Here is a 16,741-nt window from a genome sequence, read left to right on the forward strand (position 1 = left end):
AGTTTAAGCCACACTTTGCTCTTCTTTGTTTTCTGCCTGCCACATATGTGCTGTAAATGATGTAATGTAGCCTGTTTGAATTTTCTGAATTATTTTATTTATAATTATAAATGTTGTATTAATTATTAGATATAAATTATCTTTATTTGGCGGCTTTCTCAGTAAATATTGATTATATGTGATTAATTGTGATGAATTAAAGTAATCGGTACATTTATGTAATTAAATACAAACTTTAATCGATTGACAGCCCTGTATCTAATGTTTTTTTTTTTTATTTACAGTGGGTTAATTTGCAAAGTGAGCGCAGGCAATGATGTCGCGTGCCTCACCACCAATCACCTCGCAGCTTTGGCCAGACTGGAGCCGAGACTGGTGCCTCTGGTGCTCGCCTTCCGTTACTGGGCCAATGTATGAATCACCAGCACACCCTCACAGATCACAACTATCTCCTTATAGCTGATTCTCATTGTAGTTGAGGTCTAATGATGAGTGTACGTGTGTTATTTGTAGCTGTGCCACATTGACTGTCAGGCGGAGGGAGGAATCCCGTCTTACTCTCTCTCTTTGATGGTCATCTTCTTCCTGCAACAGAGGGAAAAACCTGTCCTGCCTGTTTATCTAGGACCCTGGGTAATGATGATTGTTTTAGTAGTTTTAATGAGGCTCAAATTGTTATGCGTCACAGTTAAATATTTAATTTTCAAGTGAAACGTATAATTCAACAGGATATATTGTAGGACAGGACTTGATTTTATCCATCACGATAGCCAATATATGATAACAATAGCTGCTTATCCACCTTCGTGCTGAACCGTACCTATTGCAAAGCCATGCCGCCCCATGCTGATCCAATGTTTGTAACCAATATGTCAGCTGACGACGGCGTGAGAGGTGAACATCAGAGGAGCGTGCAAAGGAGGATGATCGGATATTCTAGTTTTTAGGACTGCTTTTTCCCCCCGGTTTTTACTTCGCTAAAGCAAATGGATGACATGTCGCATGTCGCAAAATGAAAGCAAAGAGAAATTACAAAGTTTGTAATTGTGCTGTACCGAACTGCTACTAAAATGTTCAGCTTTATACAGTGGCATACAAAAAGTATGTAAACCCTTTTTCTGCATTAATTGGTCATAACATGTGATCTCATCTTCATCAGTGTCACAAGTATAGACAAACACAATGTGCTTAAGCTAATAACACAAAAACAACAATAATAATCTATCATGTCTTTATTGAACACATCTCATTAAGTGATTTAATGGGTTGATCCAGTTATTAAAATCAGTCCACAAAACATTTTCCCAGCAGCGTTGTGGAGTTTCAAGGTGGTCTTTGGCAAACTTAAGGCGTGCAACTGTTTTTGTTGGAAAGCAGCGGCTTCCTTCATGGTGTCCTGCCTTAGCCACTATGCCTGTTTAATGTTTTCCGTAAAGTATACTCATGAACAGAGATGCTAACCAGTTCCAATGAATGAATGTTAAATTTTATATAGCACTTTTCTGACACTACACTCAAAGAGCTTTACACAGTGAACAGGGGACTATTCTCAACCACCACCAGTGTGCAGCATCCACCTGGATGATGCGACGGCAGCCATAGTGCGCCAGTACACTCACCACACACCAGCTATTGGTGGAGAGGAGAGAGTAGAGTTATAGAGCCAATTAGTGGATGGGTATTATCAGGAGGTCATGGTTGAGAAGGGCCAATGGGGGGAATTTAGCCAGGACACCGTGGTTACGAGAAGTGCTCTAGGATTTTTAATGACCAAAGAGAGTCAGCACCTCGGACCTCGGTTTAATATCTCATCTGAAGGACAATGATTCCTTCAAGTCTTAGCTGTGACTCTAGGGTTCTTGTTTACCTCATTGAGCATTCTGCATGTGCCTTTTGAGTCATCTTGGCTGGATGGCCACTTCTAGGGAGAGTAGCCACAGTACTAAATTACCTCCATTTATAGACAATTTGTCTAACTGTGGACAGATGAATATCTAAACTCTTCTAGATAACTTTGTAACTCTTTCCAGCTTAATGCAAATCAACAATTCTTGATCAGAGGTTTTCTGAGATCTCTTTTTTTTTTTGCTTGGCATGGTCCATATCAGCAGATGCTTCTTGTGAATAGCAAACTCAAAATGTTTGGGTGCTTTTTATAAGTCAAAGCAGCTCTAACCCACACCTCCAATCTAGTTTAATTAATTGGATGCCAGGTTTGCCAACTCCTGACTCTAATTAGCTTTTGTTGACATCATTAGTTTAGGGGTTCACATACCTTTTCCTTCCTACACTGTGAATGTTTGAATGATGTATTCAGTATATACAAGAACAATACAATAATTTGTGTGTTATTAGTTAAATTGTGTTTGTTCATTATTGTAATTTACATGAAGATCAAAACCATATTTAAGACAAAATTATCATAAATGTAGGTAATTCCAAAGGATTTACTTACTTTTTCTTGCCACTGTAGTCTTCTATAGAAATCTAATGACTTTCTCTACATCTGAAAGGACATTGCTTTTCGGCTGATGTCACCAGGGAAAATTTTAACCAATAGCCAAACAGCTGCCATATTCAGCATTACGATTTATCACACTCATATATATGTAGGATTGACTTATCTGTAGAATTCCCCACTTTTTTGCGATCCTTTCAAATTCTGATGGATAAAATCAAGCCCTATTCTTGAACATTGTTTCACTTGGAAATATGCAAAAGAGGTTGTGAATGCTAAATGTCTTTAAATGAGCTTAATTAGTCTATTTCATAAATATGTGATGCAAAGTTGATGATTTTTGATGGTTGTGTATGTGGTAGATCGAGGGCTTTGAGGTGAAGCGTGTGGATGAGTATCATCTGACTGGGTTGGAGTCGAGTCTGTTTGTGGGGTGGGAGCACAGACCAGCTCCTCCAGGTGAGGGGCGAGGAGAGGGCAAAGCCAAACCTGAACCCAAAAACCCCACTGAGAAGAGAGAAAAGAAGGACGAACATGCAATGGGCAAGGTGACTGTTATGTCCAACAGGAAAGAATCTTGGGGGAAAGTCCAAAGGTTTTTTCTTACCTTGAATGTGTTCGTAGGCTCGTTTGACATTGGAAGAGCCGGAGAGTGCGCCTCTAGGTCAGCTGTGGTTGGAACTCTTGCGGTTCTACACACTAGAGTTTGCCCTTGAAGAACACATCATCAGCATCCGCCTGAAAGAACTGCTGCCGCGAGAACTCAAGAACTGGCCTCGACGCAGACTTGCCATTGAGGGTGAGGAGCGATAGAGGACAGAACTGGAGTTTTTAAAGTATTGTTTTCCCCCAAAATGAATATTCTGTCAAATGATTTACCCTCATTTTGTTCTAAGCCAGCATGGCTTTCTTTCAAAAAGTAAAAAACCCCAAAAAGGACACACAATAGTCATGTGTCATATTCCAAGTCTGCTGAAAGCATATAGGTTTGGTGAGAAATAAGTGTAAATAAATATTATGTGTGTTTTGAATGTTCCAGACCCATTTGCATTGAAGAGGAATGTGGCTCGCAGTCTGAACAGTCAGATGGTGTTTGAGTACATACAGGAACGTTTCCGTATGACGTACAAGTACTTTGCCTGTCCTCAGAGCAGAAACGCAGTGAACAGCAGCCGCAGATTACCGAGAAAGAAGCCCAGACACGTCGCCAGAATTCGATCGCATGCTTGCCACGACACTGCCAAATTCAACAGCCAGGAGCGCAAGAACATGGAGAAGAATGGCGACGAGGAGGATGGAGAGAGTAGTGATGATGATGATGATGAAGAAGATAAAGAGACATGTGATAAAGAGAAGAGCCTGAGAAGAGGTTTCACAGAACTTCTAGTGACTGTAATGCTGGATGATTTGTCGTCCATTGCCACGTCCCCCTCCTCATTGAACGGCCTGCTGATGGACAGTGAGGAAGACGAGGATTCTTATGAAGAACTTGAGATGGAGCAGGAGAGTATCGCTCCAGAGGACACGCACTATATCTTTGACAGGATGATCTTCACTGGAGGAAAGGTAATGAATAATTTATATGAATGAATTATTCATGACAACTTTTGAATAAATTTAGAAATTACTCCGATGCTTATGCTGTCTTATGCACCTTGTGAGTTGCGCTCCGTGTGCGGCATGATACTATAATGGATATTTGGATACTTATTTTGTGCTATGATCCTAAAGTGACGTTTCTGGTGGTTGTATTGCTTTGCAGCCTCCAACGGTAGTGTGCAGTATCTGCAAGCGAGATGGTCACCTTAAAGATGAATGTCCTGAAGACTTCAAAAAGATCGAGCTGAAACCTCTGCCTGCCATGACTGAACACTTCAGAGATATCCTTGATGGCCTCTGCGTGCTCTGTTACCGTACGTGTCAAACAGTAATTTACCATGCTCCATAGTCACCATTCCAGTCATTAAATCTACCTTTTTTTTCAACTATTTTCCCAAAGCATCATATGGTCATTTATTTGTGTAAGGCCCTGCTAACTTCTAATTAAAATGCAATGTTTTTTTGTTTGTAGGTGAGCTGTCGCCATCTCTTGGAGAGCAGCAGAAGAGGGAACAGATTTTAGCCAGTTTGGAGCGCTTCATTAGAAAAGAGTACAATGGTGTGTACACATACATACAACCACACCAAAACTATTAGTGTTAAGTAATGGTATTGACGCTGACTACCACCCCTGGAGTCACGAGTTTGACTCCAGGTTGTGCTGAGTGACTCCAGTCAGGTCTCCTAAGAAACCACATTGACCCGGTTGCTAGGAAGGGTAGAGTCGCATGGGCTAACCTCCTCTTGGTCACGATTAGTGGTTCTCGCTCTCAATGGGGCGTGTGGTAAGTTGTGTGTTGATTGCGGAGAGTAGCCACTCCCCATCTGCGAAGGTTCCCACCAAACTCCCATGAAAATATAAACCAAGATTTTGATTGTGACTTAAATTTAACCAGTGTTAATCTCATCAACAAAATAACTGACGAAAACGTTCGAAGATAACCTTTTTTGGATTTCGTCAACAATATTGAAAGACGAGACAAAAAATTACAATAATGAAATGATTTTATTAAAGCCATACTATTGATGAAAATATATCAAGATAAAAATTATACTGCAAGATATTAACAGTGCAAGATATGAAAAGGAGGGAAAAAAACAAACAGTAAACGGTCTTATATAGCGCCTTTTTTAACCTTAGAGGTTACCAAAGTGCTTTACACTCACACACCAATGGCGGCAGAGCTGCCATGCAAGGTGCTAGCCTTCTATTGGGAGCAACTTGGGATTCAGTGTCTTAACCAAGGACACTTCGGCATGTGGAGTCATGTGGGCCAGTAATCAAACCGCCAACCCTGCAATTAGCGGCAGACCCGCACTACCACCTGAGCCACAGCCCCCCCCAAAAGAAGACAAGAACATAGAGAAGAAACATCAGTAAAATATGTATATAGAAGATTTTAGATTTACATTCATCTAACCCATTAATAATTGGGGATTTAACACAAGCAAAATGAACTGCTTCAAATCAGGGTAAATACCACATTCAAACGCATGTTTTTATACAGGATTTTAATCACTATAGTAGCCTATATCCACAACATATTTGTAAAATAACAACTTACATCTGTACGGTGAATTTGAACTAAATGACACGTTATTCAGAATATGCGTAATTTGCGTTGCGTAACTTGCATTGTGAATACACTGTTTCCTTAAGAAATACGCTACACGCAATGTAATATCCTTTCACTGAAAATGAATAAGTCTCTAAAGCATGAAGAATTCATGAAGAAGAGCCCCACCGAGAGCGAACCACATTATAGCGATCATGAGGAGGTTACCCCATTTGAATCTACCCTCCCTAGCAACTGGGCCAATTTGGTTGCTTAGGAGACCTGGATGGAGTCACTCAGCACACCCTGGGATTCAAATGCTTGAATACAGGGGTGGTAGCCAGCATCTTTACCACTGAGCTACCCAGTCCCCCAGCTTCTCATTTATTAAACAACCATGTCGAAAGACGTATGGCAAATTATTGGCCAGCATCAAGCAAAGAAAACAATTAAGGGGATTGCTGAAATCATTGGAATTGTATTAAGAACTGTCCAATGCATTATTAAAACCTGGAAGGGTAGTGCTGAACCGTTCGTGGAAGAAATGTAGTCGAAAATAAATCTTGAATGATCGTGATTGGAGATCAATAAAACGATTGATGTCACATCGTAAAAAATTGACTGTAGAACTCACGGCAATGTTTAATAGTGAAAGTAAGAGCGTTTCTACATGCAAAATGTGACGAGAATTTACAGGATTGAGACTAAAAAGCTATGTGGCCACATCTAATCAGAAAAAACAACTTCAAGTTGCTAGAGAGCATAAAGAAAGGTAATGTGGTCTGATGAGCCCAGATTTACCCTATCCCAAAGCGATGGGCGCATCAGGGTAAGAAGGGAAACGTCATGGATAGTGCCCACTGTACAAGCCTCTGGAAGTGGTGTTATGATCTGGGGTTGCTTCCATTGGTCAGGTCGAGGCACAGCAACGTTATGCAGTATATAAAATGAAGTCAGCTGACTACCTGAATGTACTGAATGACCAGATTATCCCATCAATGGATTATTTCTTCCCTGACGGCACGGGCATATTCCAGGACGACAATGCCAAGATTCATCGGGCTCAAATAGTGAAAGAGTGGTTCAGGGAGCATGATGAATCATTTTCACACATGAATTGGCCACCACAGAGTCGTGACCTTAACCCCATTGAAAGTCTTTGGGATGTGCTAGAGAAGAGTTTACGGAGTGGTTTATTAACACAAGATCTCAGCCATTAATTAATGCAACTCTGGATGGAAATAAATGTTTTGATGTTGCATGAGGTTGTCGAAACAGTGCCATGATGAATGTGTGCCATAATCAAATCTAAAGGCGGTCCAAATATATATTACGTACGCAACTTTTTTTTTTTGGGGCCAGACAAATAAAACCAATTTTAGTTTGATGGAGTTCTTGATTCTTTTCTCTCTCTCTCTCTTTCTCTCTTCAGATAAGGCTCAACTCTGTCTGTTTGGCTCTTCTAAGAACGGTTTTGGGTTTCGTGACAGTGACCTGGACATCTGTATGACACTGGAGGGTCATGAGACAGCAGAGGTACTTCTGACGGGGGCCATTTTAACTCTGTTGTCGCTGTTTAAGCTTCGTCTTGTTTGTTTTGCTCATCTTTTTTCACATTTAAGGAATATTTAGTGTTTTTATTTGGGTGTAATAATATACTATAGTAATATAATATTAAGGCTGATCGTAATAAGCATTTTTTAAAAGCATTGATTAAATAATCATCTTGGTATGATTAGGCCAATATTGGAAGCAAATGTTAGACCAATTTTATTTTATGCCAAGTTTCCAAAATAACTTAAAAGACATATACTGTGCTAAAGTTTCTATACTGTAAATGTATAATGTTTTGATGCCTAATTTTAGTGCCTAAGACCCCATTCACTTCCATTGTAAGTGCCTCACTGTAACCTCGATTTTTTTTCTTTTCATAAAAGGAGGGATGATACAAAGTGCTTTATGTGGTAAACATTATGCAGCAAATGCTGTGGATCGAGCTGAACGTTTTTTGAAGCTGAAATATTCCTTTAATGGCCGAAACTTCTAAATCGTTGCTTCATTATGATTAATGGTGATTAATTCTTGCGGTCTTGTTTTTCTAACAGAATCTGAACTGTAAGGAAATCATAGAGGGTTTAGCCAAGGTGCTGAAGAAACACACAGGTACGTATGTGTTTTTTTGTGTGTTTTTTAAATTGCAGTTAGGATCAATTGATTTTTGAGCACTGACCGATCGCTTTATATCTGTAATGCTTTATGGAACAGGTCTAAGGAATATCTTGCCTATAACAACTGCTAAAGTGCCTATAGTGAAGTTTGAACACAGGCAGAGCGGACTGGAGGGAGACATCAGTCTCTACAACACACTGGTCAGTCTTGGTCGTTCACTATGGGTAGATAACTTTTGAAAAGTTGCCGTCCTGCAGTGTGGCATAATTTACTCCCTGTGAAACTGTTTTAAACTGCATTTGCTAATTATAAAGGCTAAGTAAAAACTGTGAAAATCTGTTAAATGGTGTTCATTTAAAGCTTCAGAAAGTATTCGGATCCCTTCATCCACCACACACACACATTTTGTTACGTTGCAACCTTATGCTAAAATGCTTTGAATTATTATTTTTTTCTACACTCTATTTCTCTGGATCACCTTTGAGATATCTCTACACATTGATTGGAGTCCACCTGTGGTAAATTCAATTGACATGAAAGGCACACACCTGTCTATATAAGGTCTCACAGCTGAAAATGCATATCAGAGCAAGAGCAGGGCCTGCAGAGCTCAGAGACAGGATTGTGTCGAGACACAGATCTGGCGAAGGCTGCATTGAAGGTTCCCGAGAGATCAGTGTCCTCATAATTCTTAAATGGAATAAGTCTGGAACGTCCAGGACTCTTCTTAGAGCTGGCTGCCTGGCCAAACTGAGCAATCGGGGGGAGAAAGGCCTTGGTAAGAGAGGTGACCAAGAACCCGATGGTCACTTTGGTTGAGCTCCAGAGATCATGTGTGGAGATGGGAGAAACTTGCAGAAGGAAAACCATCACTGCAACACTCCACCGATCTGGGCTTTATGGCAGAGTGGACAGACGGAAGCGTCTCCTCAGTGCAAGACACAAAATAAAGCACCTAAAGGACTCTCAGACTGTGAGAAACAAGATTCTCTGGTCTGATAAAACGAATATTGAACTGGTTGGCCTCAATTTCAAGCATCATGTCTGGAGGAAACCAGGCACCGTTCATCACCTGCGCAATACCATCCCACTGGTGAAGCATGGTGGTGGTAGTGGCGGAGTGGTGGTGGCGTAGTGGGCTAAAGCACTGAACTGTTAAGCAGAATGTTGTTGGTTCGATCCCCACAGCCACCACCATTGTGTCCTTGAGCAAGGCACTTAACTCCAGGTTGCTCTGGGGGGATTGTCCCTGTAATAAGGGCACTGTAAGTCGCTTTGGATAAAAGCATCTGCCAAATGCATAAATGTTAATGGTAGCAGCATGCTGTGGGGATGTTTTTCAGCAGCTGGGATTGGGGACTGGTCAGGGTAGAAGGAAAGCTGAACACAGCCAAATTCAGAGATATCTTAATGAAAACCTGGTCCAGAGCACTCAGGACCTCAGACTGGGCCAAAGGTTCACCTTCCAAAAGGACAATGACCCTAAGCACAGACAATGACACAGCCTAGACAACGCAAGAGTGGCTTTCAGTCAACTCTGTGAATGTCTATGAGTGGCCCAGCCAGAGCCCGGACTTCAACCCAATCGAACATCTCTAAGAGACCTGATTGTGGCTGTCCATTGATGGTCCCCATCCAACCTGACAGCGCTTGAGAGGATCTGCAGAGAAGAAAGGCAGAAAATCCCCAAATCCAGATGTGCAAAGCTTGTGGCATCATACCCAAAAAGCCTTGAGGCTTTAATCGCTGCCAAAAGTGCTTCAAATAAGTACAGAGTCTGTATACTAATGTCAGTATTTCAGTTTTTTCTTTTTAATAAATTTGTAAAGTTATGAAAAATCTGTTCTTTGCTTTGTCATTATGGGATATGAAGTGTAGATTGATGTGAATTTATTTATTTATTTTTTAAAGTATTTTAGCATAAGGCTGAAACAACAAAATATGATAAAAATGAAGAAGTCTGAATATTTTTGGAATGCATCGTATATAAAGTTTAATCTGAAATTTTGCCGATGTTCAAAAACAGTTAATAAAATAGATGTAATGCGGCAGTTACTCATATATTTATGACGTTTATATATTTATTTTGTTTGTCAGGCCCAACACAACACCCGGATGTTGGCCACATATGCTGCTATAGACCCTCGTGTGCAGTATCTGGGCTACACTATGAAAGTATTTGCAAAGGTAAGACCAGATATTGCTTTATTAATCTTAATTTTCTGGTTAAGTGTTTCAGAATGCAGACAGCAGCATAAAAGCTAGAAATGTATATTAGTGCCAAAGGCCCCTGTATTTATAGCATAACATTTTATCCGTCAGTCATTTTGCAAAGGCAAATTTTTTTTAAAATAAATAAAATGTGTTTTAAAGCGCTGTGACATTGGCGACGCCTCCAGAGGAAGTCTCTCCTCTTATGCTTACATCCTCATGGTGCTGTATTTCCTGCAACAGAGACAACCACCTGTCATCCCTGTATTACAGGAGGTACACACATATACATATCTGCACTGATATATTTTTAAAGGGATAGTTCACCCAAAAATGTAAATTCTCAGATAATTTACTCACCTTTATGCCATCCCAGATGTATATGACTTTCATTCTTCTGCTGTACACAAATTAAGATTTTTAGAAGGATATCTCAACTCTGTTGGTCCATACAATGCATGCAAATTGAAAACTTGTGAAGCTCCAAAAAGCACATTAAAGTAATTCATATGACTCCAGTGGTTTAATCTATGTCTTTTGAAGTGATCTTATCGGTTTCAGGTGAGAACTGACCAAAATATAACACTTTTTTTTCACAATAAATCTTGACATCAGCAGTTCCCTTGGTGATCATGATTTCAAGCTCAATTATACATCCTAAAGCGCCATTTAGCGCTCTGCAAACGTCAAGCATTTGGAAGTTTAATCAAACTTGAAATAATGATTGTGCCTAGAGTCTGCAATGGCAAATGTTCAATTAAATGTTATATTAAAATTAGAGTTATATTTTGGTCAGATCTCACCCAAAACCGATTAAATCGCTTTAAACATTAATTAAACCACTGAACTCTTATGGATTACTCTAATGCTGACTTCATGTGCTTTTAAGAGCTTTAAAGTTTTGGTCACCATGCAGTTGCATTGTATGGACCTACAGAACTGAGATATTCTTCTAAAAATCATATGTGTTCTGCAGATGAAAGAAAGTCATTCACATTCTGTGATGGCATGAGGGTGAGCAAATGATGAGAGAATGTTCATTTATTATCCCTTTAAAGCTTCAGAATAAAAGTGTGCTGCTCAGGCTGATCTTTATGGTTGTACAGACAAGACAGAATGATTGGGTTCAGCTTATAAGTGTCCTTTTTGTTGTTCTGCAGATATTTGATGGCAGCACTGTTCCTCGGAGGATGGTGGATGGCTGGAATGCTTTCTTTTTTAATGATCTTGATGAGATGGTGAGTGTTATAGAATGGTTCTGTGTTAAGCAGGTTTAATTGTGCCTTTAAAAACATTAAAGGGGCCAATATCTATGTCCTAAAGTCCATTTGTAGTCCTTGTCACGGTTTATTACACCAAAAAACAATCTTAATTTAGTTACATTTTCCAGCTTGGACTTTGTTTTTGGTTCTGTACCTTTAAAACTACTATATGTATAGTGGCAAGAAAAAGTAGCATTTCCGGTATGCGCGGATTAGACCTGCATGGCATTTAAAAGGAATTTTGGACCATTCTTCCTTACTGAACTGCTTCAGCTCAGCCATATTCTTAGAATGTCTGATGTGAACGGCTCTCTTGAGGTCATTTCACAGCATCTTTATTAGGTTAAGGTCTGGGCTTCTTACTGGGCCACTTTTTTTTTTGCCATTCTGTAGTGGATTTACTTCAATGTTTAGGTTAATTGTCCTGCTGCATCACCCAACTTCTACTTCAGCTGGCGCACAGCCACCCTGACATTATCATGTAGGATACCTTGATAAACTTGGGAATAAATTTTTCCTTCTGATGTCATGCAGTCCAAGGCCTTGAAGCAGCAAAACAGCCAAAATCTGATGTTCCCTCCACCGTATTTCACTGTTTTCATGTCGATATGTGGGGCCCTTATTATGCCATATGTAGTGCTGCATGTTCTTCCCAAACAATTCTACCTTAGTTTCATCAGTCCACAAAACATTTTCCTTGTAGCGTTGTGGAGTGTTAAGGTGGTCTTTGGCAAACTTAAGGCATGCAGCAATATTTTTGTTAGAAAGCATTCCTTTATGGTTTCCTGATATGGATACCATCCATGCCTGTTTAATGTTTTCTGTATAGTAGACTCATCAACAGAGATATTAACCAGTTCTAATGATTCCTTCAAGTCTAAAGCTGACACTCTAGGGCTTTTTTTACCTCATTGAGCATTCTGTGGTGTGCCCTTTGAGTAATCTTGGCTGGACAGCCACTTCTAGGGAGAGTAGCCACAGTCATTCACACACTCCATTGAAGATTCAACTTTAAGATTAAGATTGAGATTAAGATTGAGAGCGCAGGGTCAGCCATGATACAGCGCCCCTGTCAAGGGCCTTGCTCAAGGGCCCAACAGTGGCATCTTGGCAGTGCTGGGGCTTGAACCCCCAACCTTCTGGTCAGTAACCCAGAGCCTTAACCGCTGAGCTTTACATTTATGCATTTGGCAGATGCTAATCTTACAGTGCCCTTATTACAGGGACAATTCCCCTGGAACAACCTGTAGTTAAGGGCCTTGCTCAAGGACACAATGGCGGTGGCTGTGGGGATCGAACCAGCAACCTTCTGATTACCAGTTATGTGCTTTAGCCCACTACGCCACCACCACTCCACACGACCACTATAGACAATTTGACAATTTGGTGTTCTTCGGCTTGCAAGTCTCACCCTTTTTCCTCCAAACAGAAACGATGGTCATTATGGCCAAAAAGTTCCATTTTTGTTTCATCAGACCAGAGGACATTTCTCCAAAAAGTAAGATCTTTGTCCCCATGTGCACTTGCAAACTGGAGTCTGAGTTTTTTTATGGCAGTTTTGGAGAATTGGCTTCTTCCTTGCTGAGCAGCCTTTCAGGTTATTTTGAAATGGGACTCGTTTTACTGTGGATATAGATACTTGTTTCCTCCAGCATCTTCACAAGGTCCTTTGCTGTTGTTCTGGGATTGATTTGCACTTTTCGCACCAAACTACGTTTATCTCTAGCAGACAGAAAGTGTCTCCTTCCTGAGCATTATGAAGGCTGTGTGGTCCCATGGTGTTTATACTTGCATACTATTGCTTGTACAGATGAACGTGGTACCTTCTGGCATTTGGAAATTGCTCCCAAGGATGAACCAGACTTGTGGAGGACTGATTTAATTTGATTTTTCCCATGATGTCAAGCAAAGAGTCACTGAGTTTGAAGGTAGACCTTAAAATACATCCACAGGTACACCTCCAATTCAGTACACCTCCTATCAGAAGCTAATTGTCTAAAGGTGACAATTGTTTAAGTGACCGGAAAGGTCATTGCATGACAAATGATGATGCTCAATGCAGTTTCAAGTACATGCTGCATGTTTATTTTTTTCTATGTGTTTGTATAGTGGAGGCGTCTTCCAGAGCTCCATCAGAATAAGGAGACAGTTGGAGAGCTGTGGCTCGGCCTGCTGCGTTTTTACACAGAAGAGTTTGATTTTAAAGAGCATGTCATCTCCATCCGACAACACAAGCGCCTCACCACATTCGAGAAGCAGTGGACCTCCAAATGCATCGCAATCGAAGGTTGGAACTGTTGTCAATCTGTGCACAATTTAGTAAATTGACAACAAGGTGTTTTGTTGCTTGGTTTCATGATGGGTAGCTCCATCCACAGTGAAATCTCATTGGAGGTGTACTGCCTCCTTTAAGATCATCACGCTTTCACCGCCAAACTCACTAGCCAATGAAAACCTACCCCTATTAGGCACCTCCTCGCAAGAGGTTTGTGTCAGCAAAAATTTAAAAAGTTTGAAACAAAAATTGTACAGCATAAATGAAAACTCTGGGAGCTCAACGGAATTGTTGAAAACTGTAATTTTGCTTTCATTGAGGACAAGAAATTTAATTTACATTAAAAATGTGTTGCATTTTTGCTTGTTTAGGATGACATGTTTCAATAAATGTAGACAAAAAATATATTCTGGCTTTAAATTACTTTTTTGTTTGTTTTGTTTTTCCAATGACAGATCCCTTTGACTTGAACCATAACCTCGGTGCTGGCGTCTCTCGCAAAAGTAAGCAGAAAACCATCTTACAGTGTTTTTCACTTTAAACAGCAATTATTGAAAATGGGCCACTGACAAATACACATATTCAAGATAATGAAAACAAAATCGTTATTAATCTAGTTGTTGGAAATTTAATCATTGTGTTTAATTTAATCTCTGAAAATGTCAAATTGTGTTACCACCAACAATAAAAAGAAAATGCACATTGGCATTTAAGGAAATTGAAGTGCTTCAGCAGAACTATAGTAAAGATTTTTATAAGCACATTTCAGCTCTGTTTGTCCATACAGTGCAAGTGAATGGGTGCCATCAGACTGCTGGCTGTTTGATGGTCCAAAAGGCATACTTAGGCAGCATAAAAGTAATCCACATGACTCCAGTTGATCAGTTTATGTCTTCAGAAGCAAATCGATTGGTTTGTGTAATAAATAGATTTTTTTTCTCCCCAATTTGGAATTCCCAATGTGTTGTAAGTCCTCGTTTTGGCATAGTGACTTGCCTCAATCCAGGTGACGGAGGACGAATCTCAGCTGCCTCCGCTTCTGAGGCCGTCAATCCGCGCGTCTTATCACGTGGCTTGTTTAGCATGTTACCGTGGAGACATAGCACGTAGTGGAGGCCCATGCTAGTCTCCGTGGCATCCACGCACAACTCACCATGTACCTCACTGAGAGCAAGAACCACATCCCTCCCTAGCAACCGGTCCGATTTGGTTGCTTAGGAGACCTGGCTGGAGTCAAACTCATGACTCCAGGGGTGGTAGTAAGCATCAATACTCGCTGAGCTACCCGGGTGCCCCCAAAATAAATAATTAAAACTTTATTAACTTTAACAAAATAACTTCCTGCCAGCAGTCGGCGCATGAGTGACGGAAGCACAATGGCGTGTTCATACGAGAAGTCGGAAACACGCGCTTCGTAAACAAAAGCGGAACGACGTAATGCGAGAGTTTGGTCACTTCGAACAGCATTAAAGATTTTAAGTTAAAAACTTTTTAATTATCGATTTGTTTCTTACACCAACCTATCGGTTTGCTTCGTGTGGATTACTTTTATGATGCCTAAATATGCCTTTTGGAATGTCAAACAGCCACAAGTCTGATGGCACTTGTTTAATTGCATTAAATAGACAAAAGAGCTGAAATGTGCTTATAAAAATGTTCACTTCGGTTCTGCTGGGTGTCTTAAAGGCAAATAAATCATGAGAGAATATTCATTTTTGGGTGAACTATTCCTAGTCTTACAAAGAATAAAGAAAAAAATCTAATTTTGGTTCAGAAATGAAAAGCATGTCCATCACAAAAACGTATTCAAGTCATCTTCGTGATGAATTGCGTTTTTAATGTTTCATTAATGAATAGGCTTGGACCAAAAGAATAACTGGCACGTCATTGATTCAAGTACATCTTTGTGCCTGACTTGTCTGATCTGTTCTCTATACAGTGACTAACTTCATCATGAAGGCCTTTATCAATGGCAGGAAGCTGTTCGGCACCCCGTTCTACCCTCAGCCTGGAACAGAGGCAGTGAGTCACAAACACAATCATTTACAGCTAAATGCATTAAAGCTGCACTTCAGTAAAAGCGCTTGAGTGTTATTGACCTTCATTTATCATCTCAGCTGAGGCTTGTGACCTACAACCCTTTTCCTCTACACATTCAAACACAGAGTATAATGCATGCGCTCTCTCTCTCTCTCTCTCTCTCTCTCTCTCTCTCTCTCAGGAATATTTTTTTGACTCAAAGGTGTTGACAGATGGTGAGTTGGCTCCTAATGACCGCTGTTGTCGGATCTGTGGGAAGATTGGTCACTATATGAAGGATTGCCCAAAGAGGCGCAGGTCAGTGTTTGTTTATAATATATAGATAAATTAAAACACTGAGCCATAAGAGGCAGATGGTTAAAGAGATTTTACTATACAAATAACCAAAAATAAAGGTAAAATCACTGTAACACAGAGACTTGAATGGAGTCTTGCTTTTTTAAAAACAATGTCAACAGAGATATGACTTAAGAAACTAATCTTCAATTTATTCAATTGTATTTATAATAAACAACGAACAATTCTTCTGCAAAGTAATATTGTTCAATAACATAACTGTAGTCTGTTTACAGTTGCTCTATTAATGTAGAATTCACTAATGTGCAATTACGTATTGATTTTATAGCGGCTGTGGACATGGATCATACAATGAGATTTTAGAGCTAGAACTCATTTTTTGAGAAGAACTCAAGTTCTTCTTTTTTCTTTTTTTCAGAATGAAGAAAAAGGAGAACGAGAGAGAGGAAGAGGTTAGAGAAGAGGAGAGAGAGCCGAGAGAGAGACGCTGTTTTCAGTGTGGTGATATGGGTCACGTGAGGAGAGACTGTCCTGATTACAAACACCTGCGGCAGAGAGGAGCGCCTGGACCAGGTACAAGTTTGAAAATCTCCCATTGATTTACATTAGGCAGCATTCATCTGCACTAGGGCTGAAACTAGTCGACGTTATCGACAACGTCGACAATAAAGCAAATTGTCAACAAATATTTTTGTTTTCGAATAGTTGTTTTTTCTTCATTGGACGTAACATGAGATCATACGAAACTGTGATGATGCACGAGAGTGCTGCAGGGGCAATAGTGTCCAGCTCAGGTGCCTGAAAGGAGCTCACAGTCCAAACTTTCCAAACAGCTTAAGGTGATGTAGATCGCATAGTAAAATTTTGTCGTGAA

At 40.2% G+C, this 16,741-nt stretch overlaps 1 protein-coding gene across 1 annotated transcript in view; it reads left to right on the forward strand.

Annotated features, from left to right (window-relative positions):
• LOC127619204 (terminal uridylyltransferase 4-like) overlaps positions 1-16,741 on the forward strand; it is a 44,918-nt gene that overhangs the window by 20,925 nt on the left and 7,252 nt on the right. Inside the window, exons 9-26 of the mRNA XM_052092012.1 lie at positions 285-411; positions 514-633; positions 2,821-3,006; positions 3,083-3,257; positions 3,498-4,024; positions 4,221-4,371; positions 4,530-4,616; positions 7,046-7,149; positions 7,719-7,776; positions 7,879-7,982; positions 9,880-9,969; positions 10,156-10,269; positions 11,154-11,231; positions 13,365-13,542; positions 13,986-14,033; positions 15,470-15,552; positions 15,752-15,867; positions 16,286-16,440. Coding sequence (XP_051947972.1) covers positions 285-411; positions 514-633; positions 2,821-3,006; positions 3,083-3,257; positions 3,498-4,024; positions 4,221-4,371; positions 4,530-4,616; positions 7,046-7,149; positions 7,719-7,776; positions 7,879-7,982; positions 9,880-9,969; positions 10,156-10,269; positions 11,154-11,231; positions 13,365-13,542; positions 13,986-14,033; positions 15,470-15,552; positions 15,752-15,867; positions 16,286-16,440 — 2,501 coding nt within the window. The remainder of the gene's footprint in view (positions 1-284; positions 412-513; positions 634-2,820; positions 3,007-3,082; positions 3,258-3,497; positions 4,025-4,220; positions 4,372-4,529; positions 4,617-7,045; positions 7,150-7,718; positions 7,777-7,878; positions 7,983-9,879; positions 9,970-10,155; positions 10,270-11,153; positions 11,232-13,364; positions 13,543-13,985; positions 14,034-15,469; positions 15,553-15,751; positions 15,868-16,285; positions 16,441-16,741) is intronic.

The sequence above is a fragment of the Xyrauchen texanus genome, chromosome 25 (genome assembly GCF_025860055.1).
Source record: "Xyrauchen texanus isolate HMW12.3.18 chromosome 25, RBS_HiC_50CHRs, whole genome shotgun sequence".
In the NCBI taxonomy this organism is placed as follows: domain Eukaryota; kingdom Metazoa; phylum Chordata; class Actinopteri; order Cypriniformes; family Catostomidae; genus Xyrauchen; species Xyrauchen texanus.